At 36.8% G+C, this 15,728-nt stretch overlaps 2 protein-coding genes across 2 annotated transcripts; one reads left to right on the top strand and one right to left on the bottom strand.

Annotated features, from left to right (window-relative positions):
• The first annotated feature begins 315 nt into the window (after positions 1-315).
• Positions 316-7,131, top strand: LOC141587018 (thylakoid ADP,ATP carrier protein, chloroplastic-like). Its single transcript, XM_074408430.1, has 10 exons — positions 316-729; positions 2,078-2,134; positions 2,870-2,932; positions 3,047-3,103; positions 3,190-3,273; positions 3,626-3,694; positions 3,777-3,889; positions 3,992-4,161; positions 5,718-5,796; positions 6,711-7,131. Exons 1-10 carry the CDS (start codon positions 436-438, stop codon positions 6,814-6,816), a joined length of 1,092 nt encoding a protein of 363 aa, XP_074264531.1. The 5' UTR covers positions 316-435; the 3' UTR covers positions 6,817-7,131.
• Positions 7,132-7,634: 503 nt separating this feature from the next.
• On the bottom strand, positions 7,635-9,898 carry LOC141587017 (beta-hexosaminidase 2-like). Its single transcript, XM_074408429.1, has 2 exons — positions 8,811-9,898; positions 7,635-8,601 (listed from the first exon to the last, which is right to left on the bottom strand). The coding sequence occupies exons 1-2, from the start codon at positions 9,610-9,612 to the stop codon at positions 7,649-7,651; spliced, it is 1,755 nt and encodes a 584-aa protein (XP_074264530.1). The 5' UTR covers positions 9,613-9,898; the 3' UTR covers positions 7,635-7,648.
• Positions 9,899-15,728: the final 5,830 nt, after the last annotated feature.

The raw sequence follows: 15,728 nt of genomic DNA, 5'->3' as shown, positions 1-15,728 counted from the left end.
ATGCTAAACTTCCCCAATATGCTGAAATTTGGCCAATATGCCATTTACCAAACAGAGCCATTGTAAAATAGGAAATTTTTCTCCATTTTACAAAGAAAACTAACAATCTACTAATCGTAATCTGCCAATTACCAAACACTCAAATTAATTCTGCTAATAATAATATGCTAGTCAAACCTTCTGATAAAATCTGCTATTTATAATATCTTTTACAATCTACTTAGGCTGAAATTAATCTGCTGTTTACCAAACAGGGTCTTATCTATTTAGTCCACAATATTTTGGTCTTAATGACCACACTAAAGACATCTTCGATTCGGAATTGGGAGTAGTAAGGGAACATTTTGTTTCAGTTCCATTTTTCTCTCTCTACTCTACAACTTGGTCTTCTTCTCTCTTTCACCCTTATCTTCTCAGAATTCCATCATTAAAACAATGAATTCGGAGAAACCGACATTAAGTTACATACCAATCCCCGGCATCGGCATGGAGGCCTCCCATTTGAAGGCGAGACCCAGGCGGCCTCCCTTCGCTTGGGTTTCGGCCGCAGCGAAGACGCAACAAGATGAGACGGAATTTGAGCCAACTACTGCCCAATTGCTCAAACACCCATTGGCATTGGTTACATTAGTCCCTAAAGATGCCGCCCTTTTCGCCGCCGGTGCCATTGCTGGTGCTGCTGCTAAAACTGTTACTGCTCCCCTTGACCGTGTTAAGCTTCTTATGCAGGTTTCTTATTTTTTCAATTGCATGCTTTGTACAGTAATTTGTTGGAATTACTGCTTGTTTGCTTGGTAACTGATTGAATTTGGTTTTGTGTATCACTCTAAATGTCATTTCGTAGAGCTTCAAATCTTGTGTTTTTTTTGTTTTGTTTTGGTTTAAAGGGAGCCACAAGGGCGAATGTGATGCTCACCGAGTTTCAACTCAGATGACATCTGCTTCAAATGTTGTGCATTGGGTATATATTTCTAAGCTTAAATTAAGTGGATATGATATTTTCTAAGCTTAAATTAATATATGTATTAAGTCTTATTAGTAAAATTTGCAATTATGAAGCGAAGTTCATTGCAAATGTAAAATGACATCATGGAGAGGGTGAGGTAGAGTTAGTGGTTGTTTATGGTTGTTAAAGGTGGTTTGTGATGCCTCAGAGAGTGAGGTGGTGTTTTTCGGTTAGAATGGAGGTTGATGGAAGGTTATGATGTACTTGTGATTTTGTGAATATTGCACTATGCATGTCTTTAGTATTTTCGTGTTAAGAATGTGTGCTTGGCTCAGTATTTACTTTCTGTGACCTTCTCACACATGTTATTATGAATACACGATTAATATGGTTCAGATTAAATTTAATTATGGGTAATTGGTTGGTATTAATCGGTCTCAAAATGAATATTATTTGAGACTCTCTCTTTCGAGAATTTGTGTCTAACTTTACGCTACTATTTCTTCAAGTGATTTTCAACGGAATTTGATGGGGATATGGCCCCTCATGATTTCGAAGGTATTGATATTTGCGGAGGGAAATAATGACATATGGTAGCTGTTTTCTTACGGTAATGGGGCTGAATAAGTGACTATTAGAAATTGATTGGCTACCTTAACATATAAGAGGCGCAAAAGGCAGTTTAATGATCCATTTTTGATTCATTCCATTATACTACAAAGCCAAAGAAAGTGAATGTTTGGCTATGCTGGGATGGGACTAGCAAGGCACAGTCCTTAGTCCTTGAGTCACCTTGTAACTCTATAACGTCCATGACATGTTCAGTGACTTTTTTCTTTTTTTTTACTGATTGAGGTTATCCTTTATTGGTATTTTTAATAGCAGTGCTCTTCCTTATACCATTCTGCCACTTATAATATTTCATTATTAGATTTGGTGGACTTAACCTTGAAATTTGTTTCACATTGTTTGACCGTGTGGGAGTAGTTTTTTGTTTTGTTTTTGTATTGTTTTAGTGACTGTTTCACACTTCATCGTAGTTTCATGCTCACTAGACTTGAAATGCAGTTATCTTAATTTACCTTTTTATAAATTTGATTTTAACTTAGCTACATGTTCCTATGCTTGCAGACTCATGGGGTCCGGGTTGGCCAAGAAAGTGCAAAAAAAGCCATTGGCTTTTTAGAGGTTTGTTATTCAGTTTATGTTTCTGTCTTTTTCTTACTCATTTTTGTTTTCTGTAATGTTTTATTATTGATTTCTGCATTTAACTTTGAAGTTTGGTAGTGATTTTTGACTCCATGCCTATAGTGATACAGTCCTACGCCTTTGAAATGACCTGAAGGTCTTTGATCAATCTGATCTTTCTTGTTATCCATCTCTGAAAAGGTTGATGTTTGCCTTACTATGGTTTGAGGGCATTTTTCAGAACTCGTTTTTACCCTAATAAAGAGTTCTGTCAATTTTGTGTGGGTCTTATAAGCATATTGGACATTTATTACTCCGTATAATAAATAGAAGGGACAGTCTGCCGGAAGACTTCATTGTTTTCTTCCTAGAGGGATACGTCTTTGAGAAAATATTTCTTTCTTTCATCCAAGACTATTGGGTGCTTGCTCTGCTAAGTGGGTAAGTGCCCTCCTTGTATTGCCAATATTCTTATCTATATCATTAGATTCTGGGGATGGAACAGAACAATCAGTCGCATGCGAATCGCACTTTGTTGAGCTATCTCAATTGCGTAGAAACTCTGCTTCCTTAATGAGAAGTCTGATTGTGTTTCCAATTTTTATTCTAATGATCTATCAATTGATTGTCCAATGAACAAGTCCTATTTTTGGGATTCCCTAAAGCTTCCTCTATAGGGTTACTACCTATTTGTCCTGTATTTTGCTTTACCTTTTTTTGCCTTTAACTTTGCAGGGAATAACTATGATAGGAAAGGAGGAAGGTATTAAGGGGTACTGGAAAGGCAACCTTCCTCAGGTTGTCTATTCACTTTGTGGAACCTCATGATGTTTATCTTTATATTTCCCTATGACATGTCACATGCCATGGTTGCCTATTCTGTAACATGTTGAGTTAATTTTGTCTATACAGGTTATACGGATTATACCTTACAGTGCAGTTCAGCTCTGTTCCTATGAGATTTACAAGGTGATTTTTCAGCTTGTATCTATTCTTTAAACACTTCAAATAGCTTTCACAGTAGCTTAATGTACGGTTGTTTTGGGGACTGCCAGAAACTCTTTCGAGGAAAGGATGGAGAACTCTCGGTATTGGGAAGACTAGCAGCTGGTGCCTGTGCAGGCATGACATCTACTCTCGTGAGTTTCTTATAATGGTGTATTTGATTCCGTTTTTTTCGTTCCGTGAACTTCTTGGTGTCGTCTCGGAATGTTATTCACATCATCTTTTCATCATATGCATATTATTTCAAAGCATTATGCAATTTGGTAGTAGCTTATAGTATCATCATCATCATTACAAAAGTCCTTAATCACTAGAGTCATGATGCATTGTCTTGTGATAGATGGATCTGCACATCTGGGAAATTAAGTGGAGTATGACAACTAATCTGATTTAGACATTTTGGCAGTTGGCTGTTTTTTTCAGCTGTGAAGCGTACGACTTTCACTGTTATGGTCAATTATTCACGGTATTCCGTCTTTGTTTCAGATAACATATCCTCTAGATGTTTTGAGGCTGAGATTAGCAGTTGAGCCAGGGTATAGAACAATGTCTCAGGTGAGACTACTGTGGTGGTTGGACTTGTAGTAGCTATAACTTTCCAGTTTCCTTGTACCTAAATCCATAAAGTTGTTTTCAGGTTGCCCTAGGTATGCTAAAAGAGGAAGGGATTGCTTCTTTCTACAACGGTCTTGCCCCTTCTCTAATTAGCATAGCACCCTACATTGCTGTGAACTTTTGCATTTTTGACTTGTGAGCATACTCTTTACTGCTACTACTTCGCCTCTTTTGACGGAGGATTAATAGATGCACTACATGCAGTTAATATGGGATGGATCTCCTTTGTCTTATCAGAGTGAAGAAATCTCTACCTGAAAAGTATCAGAAGAGGCCTGAAACATCCTTAATTACAGCTGTAGTGTCAGCTTCCCTTGCTACCCTCACATGCTATCCTTTGGACACCGTAAGAAGACAAATGCAAATGAGGGGTTCTCCATACAACACAGTACTTGATGCCATTCCAGGTAAATTTTTTTTTACGCAGATAAGTGAAATTGTTGTATGCAATTGCTGGCATCCAATGGTGGCTGTACCCCCTCTATCCCATTTGTTATTTTCTTGTGCCTTTATGACCTCGATGGTCAGATGATTTCAACTTTGACCTATTTATTTATTTTTATTTTGCATTTTATACACCATTTAGAAGATTGTACTGTTTTTTCTAGATGATATAAAAACAGTTGTTTTGATAAATTGAGATAGACAAAGTTTACATCATATCGTTACCTATATTAAGGGAAAATAATGGTCGAAGTTAAATTAACTTTGACAATGATGACCGTCAAATGGTGACAATAAAATTGGTATGAAATACTATTTAAAAATTTAATGCATGTTCGTGCAATTTGTTGGAGTGTTATGGTCCATGGATACATCATCTGATTGTTGTCTCATTATAGTAAATCTCCTAAGAAAGTACTATCTCCTTTTGATTTTCCATTTCATGTGAATTGATATAAACTATTTAGTCGAGTACAAGAATTAGACTTCCATGAGAATTCCCGCTTAACTAAGGGCCCATAGGTAAGCAACTTCTTCCGTTATGATGGAAATTCGCAGAATTTTCCAATTCTTGGTTGATTTGTGCCAATTCATGTGATTTGAAATTCTTGTGTTTTCTTGTGGGCAACTGAATGACCTGTTAATAAAATTAAGATAAATTTGTTGCATGTTGCCTCGTCATTCTTGGTTAGTTTAAGAGGCTTAGTATCAATCCATCATGTGCTCTTTAGTAGTCCTCTTTTTTTCTTTTTTCTTTTTTTGCTTATGGCCGATGTTTGATGAAGTTGCATCTGGAAATACAGTGGTGGTTTTGCACCCCGGCTATTCATTCACAGTGATGAAGTAAAAAGAAGTTGGTGTTGAGAATCGAGTTTTTTTCTGTTTTTTTTTTTTTTGCATAATAGCTCTTGCTTAAGAGGTCTCGAATACTGATTTATGCTTGCGGACCCTAAATAATTTTAGGATTAAGGATTTGTTGTCGTCACTCGTCACATGTGTCCCAAATTGATAGATGTAAAACCAAGTTGCTACTCCTGTAACCAATTGGTTAGGATGGGAACTCGTTTCTGCATACATACACTCTTTCCTTGTGGGTGTGGCCCATACCCGTTTTATGTTGAATTTATAGTTAGGCCTTTACATGTGGAATTTTACAGTAATTAAAATAGACGAATCGGGTTGTACGAACTTGTCTTACATAGATAATCCATTTGATCTTTTTGAGGTACTGTCTGGGAGTTGTTATAGAGAATTCTTGAGTGAAACTTGGGTTAAGATTCAGAAAGGTTCGATCAAACTAATTACTGTTCGTCTATAAACTTCTTAAGAACTTGCTAATCTAACCTTGGGGATGATTTACTAGATAAAAAACAAGGACCAATTTTAGCGAGTGCCATCTTCCTAAATGCCCTGTTTGAAGTGTGCTATTTGGCGTCCATGTTGTTTTGGAATTAATGTTCACGGTCACGGTGCATCTCAGAGCCTCAGGTTATAATGTTTGTTTCGTTGGCATTTGCAGGTATTGTGGCACGTGATGGCTTGATTGGACTATATAGAGGTTTTGTACCAAATGCTCTGAAAAACTTGCCAAACAGCAGGTTTGCTATACAGATCTCCCTTTTTTCTTCTCTTTAGTGGCCTTCTGATTTCTTTTGTAAAACATGACGATTTTTGTTGCTTAGCATGATTCTGAGACTAGAGCTAGCAAAATTGAAACAAAACGAGACCTGAAATTGTCCCAAACAAAAAAATCTTGAAGACCCGGTTTAAGCTGATCGTACCTGGAGCCACTTGACCCAAATATGATCCAAATGACTAATTTGAAATAACACTTAAGTTACCTAATGCTCCGTAAATGACCAAAACCTTAATTAAGATGGACCCAAAATGACCAACTCAAAGCCCAATGACCCGACCTATATCCACCTAATCGATCTGACTTTACCTTAAGGGTCTGTTTGGATAAGAGGAGTTGGAGGGAAAGAGAGGGGAGGGAAAGGAAGGGATGATAAATCCTTTGTTTGGTTAGCAAAATGGAGGTGGAGGGATTTTGAGGGGAGGGAAAATGAATCCCTCCACTTCCCCCCTCCAAGCCAAATTATTTCCTCTCCAACAAAGGCAAGATTTGGAGGGAAAATGACCTCCTCCATTCTCCCTCCCCTTCCCTTCCATCCCTTTCTCTTCCCTCCTTCTCCCTCCCCTCCCTTTCCCTCCACTTTTGCTATCCAAATACACCCTAAGTGAATAGAGCAAAAGTGCATAACATACATGATCCGCTTCGACTCAAGTGCAGCACCTTCCCAAAATGATCCGACACAAATTAATCTGATCCAAGAGCGTTGTTTTGAAGGTGGCATCAAGAGTGGTCTCACTCACCTGATAATGTCCAAGAATATATAAACCCACTCTTACTAAAGTTCTCTTTTTGACACCATAGATACTCTTATATTTTTGTGCAGTTAGTTTAACCTTGTGAAGGAGTTGTTTCTGATTTATGGTTTGGTTATTGCAGCATTAGGCTGACTACCTTTGATACAGTGAAGAGTCTAATTGCTGCCGGTGAGAAAGAGTACCAGAGAATGGTCGAGGAAAACCGTGAAAAAGCAAAAACAAGTTGATAATCTGGTTATTGAGCTTCGATACACATGGTTTCTATCTTATTGGTAGCCATTTTCTGTGGAGTATACACATTCTAGTTTGTAGAAGAGGTCAGAGAGCAAATGTTAATGTCATGTCATCTAAGGTTATTAGGAAGTGTAATGGGATAAATCAATTTTGCAGAATCTAGAAGGACATAGGCATCTATGTCGCAGCATTTAAATTAATTAATTCGTAGATTAATGTTTTATTCAGGTAAATTTATTTGTAATCAGCTTTTTTGGGAACAGAATGTTCTGATGAATAAATTATCAATATAATCCGCACTTACTTCAGTATTTACATAATTAATTATTCTGGGTGGAAAGTCTATTAAACAAAGCAATCCCTGTCCATGGAATTTCAACTTTTATCACTATGGACATGGCAATTGTTGCCTAGACATGGCAATATCAGCTGTTGCATGACGTATGGCTATCATGTACTTGGAATTTCAACTTTTTGCGTTTGATATTTTCCTATAGACGGAGGTTAACAAAAGTAGGCCATATTTGGCTGATACGGTATATATTCGGCCCATACGGCTTAATTTGACCTATATGGCTAATTTGACTGATAGCTGGGCGACACAGGGCTAGTAGGCCGATATGGCTGATGTAAACAACAAACCACCTTAAACCATGACATTGGACGCTTTAACGAATGCTAAACATCTTATCAGTGATCGTGCCTGTACTGTGATCTTATTACTATAAGCATAGATGCTGTATGACGATCAAGCAACGAGAAGATTGATCTTAGATAAAAAAGCAAAAAAAAAAAAAAAAAGGCCCGCCAATTATGGAGAATTTCCTAAGAAGCTTGAACATTGTTGCACATTCCAGGATTCCTGGCACACCATAGTGGTTGAATGGGCTCAGCTCCAACCCCCCTACTCACCATCCTATACCGCCACTGGTTTAGCCTATCAGTCGCCTCGCCATACCTTTTCTTGCCTGCCTCATCTCGGTTTCCAGACCACATAGCTTCGGCGAATGCTGAAGCTCTGGGCCACAACCTGGAGTCCAGGACTGTTGGATCAGCCTGCTCAGACCACAGCGCCACTTCACCTCCCAATACCAGTTTCTTCTCCTTCTCGGTCAGCCCATATGTGATATCATAGTTGTATATGAGCTGCCACGTCTTGAAAGGCCCGCACCATGACCCCCCATTCCCCTGATCTGTGCCAGGGGGTTGATCATATTGGCTGTCATTTCCCACAAACCCGCCATGGCCACAGTCCAGGTAGTAGTAATCCGACGAGGAAACAATAGCACGGTAGCCCATCGATACAATCCGTTTGGTGTTGGTGGGTCCCCCGTTCCATGTCTGTAAAATTGTATGCTTCGGGGGTAAAATTGACCGGTCCTGAACCCGGATAGTAGCGTCTAGGAGAACATCTTCCCAGTAAATGCTGGTCTTCTTCTGTGAAATAATGTAAGGAAGAGTTGTATTGACAAATTTCTCAAGGAGGTCAGAGAGGGTTTTGTTCTTAGATAGATATGCTTGGATGGTAGGGTCGGAAGTCCAGCACCTAGGAACGACCTCGTCTCCACCACTGTGATAGAAAGGGTCGGGAAAGAGGGAGATGACATCCTTAAGTACGTTACGAAAGACTTGGTATGTCTTCGGGTTGAGTGGATTGAGCTGTCCGCTTCCTGGTTCAGAAGCAAACCTGTCTTTCCAGTCTGATCCCGCTGGCCGCCAAAACTTGTCAGCACAAGTCACTATGTCTGGATGTGCTCCTGCCCAAGATCCCGTATGCGCTGCAAACATTTTAACATTCCTGTTATATTTCAATCGGAAGATGATATTGTACATTTTGTACCACTAAGTCTCACCAATAATCTTTATCTCTTGCGAGTATTTTATTTTATAACACGAAGGCTTAAGAACACTAAAGTTGAAAATTAATCACCAATAAGAGTCTTGTGTTATGTCGAATATCTTGACAAGTACAAAATGTAAGAATTACCAGGAGCATCAATCTCAGGAACAACCCTGACACCATGATCAAACCCAAACTCCACAATACGAGCAACATCGGCGGGAGTGTACTGCATAAACGGGCCATAAGATCCCCGAATGGCCAACTCGGGGTCAGAAGGCAACAACAAGGGAAAAGAATGAGAATCAGTAATATGCCAATGAAAGACATTAAGCTTATTAGCACTCATAGCTTTAATAGTCCTAAGTATATCCTCAACACCATAATAATTCCTTGAAGTATCCAACAGCAAACCCCTATGCCCAAACAACGGCTCATCCCATATCTCCACCCCAACCGCCACGCGACAGGGTGCGTGCAGTGACTCGCACCAAACAAGCTGCGAAAATGTCTCCAACCCCCTCATAGCCCCCCACGGCGTCCTCGCCTCCAGTATGGCGGGCCCTGCTGTGGGGACTGTCAGGTTGTATGACTCGTCCACCCCGTGCTGCAGCGCCGCTGTCAAGTCCGCCACCCTGACCTTGAGCTCCGACAATAATGTTGATGGCGGGAACGATGTCTCTGGAGGGTTTAATAGCGGAACGTGGCGGTCAGTTCGGATCTGATGCTGGTAACGCGCGACAGCAGCTGCCAAGTGACGGTGGTTGTTACTGTTGATGGTGAATTCCCGGCTGAGTACAGCGGAATTTGGTGGGGACCATACGAATTTTCTCGGTTTCGGCCATACGTTCACATGGGACAATAACGATGACGATGACGATTGTGCTTGAATGAAGTAGCTAAAGAATAGCGTTAAAAGCAATGAAAGCCATGAAATAGTGGCTGACATTTTTGTTTTGTTTTGTTTTTATTAGGAACTGGGAATGTAAATATATAGATGACAAGTAGTGGTGCATGTTAATGGTTAATGGTTGGTTGGCTTGCAAGTTGTTTGTTTGATTGTTTGATTACTGAAGGTTCCATTACTGCAGTGTGATTTGCAAACCAAGTTACTCTTAATAATCTTCTTACTAGCCCACTCTGGTGGCTGGGAACGTTCAAAGCGTTTGACGAAAGGATACATTTTATCGTCTTCCGTACTCGCTACGACGTCTTCAATCATATCTCACACTTTTCCACGCATTTTAATTTTAACATTTTTTTTATTGCAAAAACTGATTCATCCGTGTCTCCGTCCCCTTGTTAAGAAGAGGCAAGCTCATCAATTGTCTTACGTCGCAAATTTTTGTTTTTGACGATCGCTTTTCGCCTGAACCTTCAGACGTATATATTTGATCATTTTAAAGTTAAATGTAACCACAATGGTACAATCAGTGTTATAATTTATGGTAACTTAAAATAGTTACAAAATACAGTCTTACTAGTGTTCAAGCCCGAGCGCTGCCCGGGTTATATCCTAATAATGGATTCTGAATTTGTATCATGAGTTTGTTAGTTATAAAGGTATTTTATACCGACTATTTACCACTATTTTGGTCACTTTATATAAATATTAAAGACAACAATTGATTCATTGTACATTTAAAACAAAACCATTTAGCATGAACATGTGACCCGACCTAATGAACTTGAGCTAAAACGAAATTGATTCGCTTAATTGTATTTCACCCAGCCTTATCCGAGAGATGACTTTGTCCATTGTGACTCTTACCAAACAATTTTGACCTCGCCTATGAAGATCATTATCACATCGTGTTTTAACTTTCACCAAACCAAAGTGTGTATTTTCAAAGCTCATGCTTAATGATTGGATTTTGTCTCGTCAATTTTAATGTAGTTCTTGGTTACCGTTTATGACCTGATCTGACATCTATACTTTTCTTTCGTTAAAATTTCACAAACCTACCCACATAGTACATCTTTACAAATTAGAGTTAGTCAAAATCTGACCGATCCGCAAACCTGACCCGCCCAACCCGTTTTTTAGGGTGAAAAATCCGTAAATCTTAACCCATGACCCGAAATGAACCACTATTTTTGGGTCGAAATCCAACCCGACCCGTCGGGTCAAAGATAAATTAAGAATATTATTAGAATATTAATATTTTTATATTATATTTGAAATAATAAATATAAAAATTATTACTTTAATATTTTTAATTAAAAAATTAATTTAAAATCAATTATATATAACTTTCATATCATTAAAATAATAATTAAAATAATATTAAAAATAATTTAATTTAAAAAGTACGTTTTTTCGGTTGAAAAATGATAAAATAAAAGACGTCATAAACTATTCACTCACCCGTATTTTGATCTTAACCCGACCCGAGACCTATATTTCACCCGAACCGTATTCGACCCAACCCGTATTCTGATCCAATCCGTATGACCTGACCCGTCTGACAGGTCTAACACAAATGATAGTCGTAGTGTAATACCATGTTCTCGGGATAAATCTAGCAAAATAGACATTCAACATTATTGCAAGCAAGAAAAAAAGAAAGGCAATGGAGCAAAAACGGTTTATTATATTTGGATTTTACCCTATTATATTTTAAAACTAAATAATACTCCGTAGGTAGTAGTTTCTTAGTACCATGCAAACTCTTCAAGCAAAAGTTGGTAATTTCCATGCAATTTGGTTTCATATGGTATTCGTAGGATCGGACTCTCGAAACTACACATGCTGATTTGGATATAAAAATCTCCACTTCATTTTTGCTATTGCTCATAACAGGTAATTGCTCATCTTGAAGAAAGATTAAGTTAGTCAAGAGCCTTTATGTTATTAGTGTATGTATTAACGTTTATGTTTAATCTTGTATGAATATCCATATAAAAAAACATAGAAAAAATGGGTACATCATTTATTCCGGTGAAGTATAATGGTCTTAACCCCCTTTAGGACATACAGAGTACCACTCATGGTTTTATGGCCCCAAAGATCAATGGAAACATGAAGAATTAGTGAGATGTAAATTAAAACAGAACAATGAGTACTTAGCAATCAAGAGCTACATCTATATATTGCATACATATATAATAACGTATATGATATACAAAGTTTTTAAATTAGCGTAAACATTATATGAACATGAAAAATATGGAGTGAGAAATATAAACGCTCATGGTATAGGAGGTATAATGAGGTTTATATAGGAATATACGTCATGGTAGAGGAGGTATAATGAGGCTTATATAGGAATATGAGGACTGAGGAGTGAGGAGTCCTATATTCATTAATACATCTAGAGTTGAATCAATATTTAAATTAGATATTTATCTTTTTATATATTTTTTTTTACCGATTTAAGTAGATAACTTTCCAATAGTTTACAATTAAGTACTAATATATTTATCTTATTTCAAAAGTAATAGCTAATGAAATCGCTCCAAAGCAATAGCCAATCAAATCGCTTCAAAAGTTCCTCTTTTATGTATATATATACTAGTTGAAAAGCCCGTGCGATGCACGGGGCTCTCATTAGGATTATCTGTAAAAATATATTCTTAAGTTGATAGAAAAGTCTTACTATGTTGTCATTGATGGAAAAAAAATCGTGATTGGTATAGATGATAACCGATGAATTATTAGTGCTTTTAGCATAAAAGTTTTGCCATCAATTATTATAACATCAAGCGCTAGTTTTTTCATTGTTACATGCACAACAGTTTTTAATTAAATACAAAACGCTTTCTTTATAAACATGGTGGAGCTCACCAATATGAACCCTTAATAACTGAGACATATCTTTATGAGTTTTGCAAATTATCTTACAACTACGTAAAACTGAATGATGTTACAAAAAACAGCAGGTATCATAATTATATATATTTAGTGCGTTGGAAGAAAATGTTAGATCTTTTACAACATAATTTTACCTTGACTATTTACAATCAAGAGTATTTGCTTCTTATAGACATCTCACAATATCTCTGATTCTATTACATAGAATGCACGGGCACCTAGTAGTATTATCTGTGACAATGTCAGTTAGTAGTTTATGTCATTTTTTAAAATAGTTGGGTTACCAAGTTAGTATAATAATGTCAGTTAGTAGTATATATTTTATTGCACCGCTGAAAACGTTGTTTTACGTTACCATGGTCTGGTAATAGAAAACTATTAAATTTAACAAAAAGTCAAATTATGCTAACAATGGAAGCAAACAAAATTTTCAGCAGTTGATTTAGATGAGGACAGATTAATCATCAGTTCCTATAACAAAAAAGCAACGAAAGCGTTGTGGCATTTGGTATTTAACTATATCAGTTTTATACTAACATTCAGAGATATAGTTGAATTATAGAGTTACCGTTCTTATTGTCTTAGCACTATCTATTTTTTACCGAAATAGTCTTTGACAACTTATCCTTAAAAACTCCATGCAAAATATATAATACGACATCTTAATTTGGTAAATTATGAAAATTTCTTTGTAAACAATGTCCTTCTTGTGGCCTTGATACATTTGGTCTCTATCATCGATGTAGAACCTTATCTCTCGGATAACGTTGTTCTTAAAACTACATAAAGCTGGCCATTAATAAAAATTGGTTTCGGCAGGTAAATTTCAACATGATTTAGTGACTGTCCCTAACTCTTGTTTATTGTTATAGCGCAGTATTAGAGCCGACAAACAATGACACGACACGAAAACACGACAATAATTCGACACGAAATTAACGGGTTTGGGTTGACATTTAATGACCCATTTATGTAAGTTTGTCGACAAGGACACGACACGAGATTTAATTTGGCTAAGTTTGGGTTGAGCACTCTACACACGAACCCGACACAAATAACCTATTTACTAAATTAATCCCAAATTTTCTTGATCCTCACATAAATATACTTACACTTTCCAAATATGACATGACACAAAAACACGACACGAAATTAACGGGTTAGGGTTGAGTTTTGATGACCTATTAATGTAACTGGATCGACACGAACACGACACGAGATTTAATTGGGTTGGGTTTGGGTTAAAGAGTTCGTGATTCGTTTAAATGTGACACCTCAACCCGGCACGACCTGATCTATTTGTCACGTCTACGTACCATGGCTTCAACATATATTATCTCTGCTTAAAAACGAAAAGAATCTTTTTATCTGAGGAAGTCATTACTATCCTCGGGTTCAGTAACTTTTGCCGACTTTGGAACCCGTAAGTATCTTCCCTTCTACTATGAATTTTCCAGGGCGATTGATAATAAGACAGGTCCCGTTAGATAATTCTCTTACGGAGTTAATGTTCCTCTACAACGTAACATGCATACCACACTTGGTAGAGCATACTATTATGAGTTATATTAAAAAAATTCATCATGTATATTCTCTCCCCTTCTTAAACTCTTCCGCCTGGCTTCTTAGAGGTCAAACTTTTATAACTTTGACCATTAATATGTCGAAAATTATGATCAAACTTCCGCATTAACAGTTGTGTAGAAGCAATACGGAAGATCATTGCGAAGAGGATGAATTACATTTAGTGTGAAATTCCTAAAAGATAATGAATATTACTCCCAAAGCCTACACCAACTAAAATACCCGACCAAATCTCGCATAATGAAAACAAAAGCGACGCCTAAAAGTAAGGATGCCAAATGGGGGATAAGACATGACGAATGTAGGCCTTCTCATACCCGTATTTAATAGAAAAATTACATGCCCCTACTTGTCGCAAAAAAAAAATTTCAAAACCATAATCGCTTCAACTTTGGGAGATCTTAAAATAGTTTCATTCCATTTAAATGTCATATACTCGTCTATTCTATAACTTTCTCAAATAATTTTGATATTATTTTCCCCATATATAACACCCATGGTTGACACGATTTAAAATTCAGTTTGAGTCTAAAACTTTATTTATATTCGCTACATCCAAGACAAATGCGATATAGTTGGGCACTTGTGATAGATTTTCCTTTTTTTATCAAATTAATTTGTTTTTTTTTCTTATTGTAGAGTTAACAATAATTTTTACTCTTATGTAGAAAGCTAACATTTATTTTAAACCAATTACTTATTTATTCTGTTCCTCGTGATTTTGGAGTATATATGTACCTTGTGTTACAATGCCTAATTGCTAATATAACATAATCTAATTTTCTATCCAATCTCCTTTCTCTCTCTAACTGCTTTACATATTTTTCTAACTCCTCTCCATCTTTCTCATTATCCAGTTAATGAATCATATTCTCCCTTAATTATTATAATTAATTATTTTTTTTATCCAAAATTTCTAATGCATGAAAATAGTTGAAGCTCATATTCTTTTTACATTACCTCGTATTCTTATCTTTAAAGCTCGCATTCTTACGTGCTCGTATTTTAAAGCTCTTGATCCTTTTAACCTCGTATTCTTTTTACATTAGCTCACATTCTTATCTTAATAGCTCGTATTCTTATGTGTTCGTATTTTTAAGCTCGTGATCCTTTTAAATTCGTATTTTTTTACATTAACTCGTATTCTTATCTTAATAGCCTGTATTCTTATGTGCTGGTATTTTTAAGTTCGTGATTCTTTTAAACTCGTATTCTTTTTACATTAACTTGTATTCTTATCTTAATAACTCGTATTTTTATGTGCTCTTCTTGTATTCTTCTAATAATAGTTCGTATGATTGGTGTAAAAATTTACCTCAAAGTATTGTTAGATCCATTTTTTCTTCTTGACGATGATGTAAATTGCTTGTCGTTCACCAAAATATTGTTCAATGCGCTTTTCCTCCTTGATTATGATGTCAATTGCTTCCCTTTTACCATATTAAAATCAGAATTACGAAGAAGGGAGGTTTTGTAATACCCGCCCTGATTAGGGACCCGTTGACCGACCTATTGACCAAGGGAGGGCTTTAGCAAGGGAGATGGGAGAGATTAGTTAGCTAACGTAACTTGTTACTTGACCTAGCTCGGGCTACTCGGCCGAGTAAGTCCATACTCGACCGGGTATTTCGTCAGTCCGCGTGTTATTATAAAACGTGGAATCATAA

The sequence above is a fragment of the Silene latifolia genome, chromosome 6, assembly GCF_048544455.1.
Source record: "Silene latifolia isolate original U9 population chromosome 6, ASM4854445v1, whole genome shotgun sequence".
Lineage (NCBI taxonomy): Eukaryota > Viridiplantae > Streptophyta > Magnoliopsida > Caryophyllales > Caryophyllaceae > Silene > Silene latifolia.
Note: the sequence above shows the minus strand (reverse complement) of the source record. Positions and strands in the feature narration are given on the sequence as shown.

Coding starts and splice junctions, on each gene's coding strand:
- LOC141587018 (XM_074408430.1), top strand. CDS start 436: ATGAATTCGGAGAAACCGACATTAAGTTACATACCAATCCCCGGCATC. Junction 3,104..3,189: donor GTTCCTATGAGATTTACAAG/GTGATTTTTCAG, acceptor GGGGACTGCCAG/AAACTCTTTCGAGGAAAGGA. Junction 4,162..5,717: donor AGTACTTGATGCCATTCCAG/GTAAATTTTTTT, acceptor TGGCATTTGCAG/GTATTGTGGCACGTGATGGC.
- LOC141587017 (XM_074408429.1), bottom strand. CDS start 9,612: ATGTCAGCCACTATTTCATGGCTTTCATTGCTTTTAACGCTATTCTTT. Junction 8,602..8,810: donor TCCTGAGATTGATGCTCCTG/GTAATTCTTACA, acceptor AAATGTTTGCAG/CGCATACGGGATCTTGGGCA.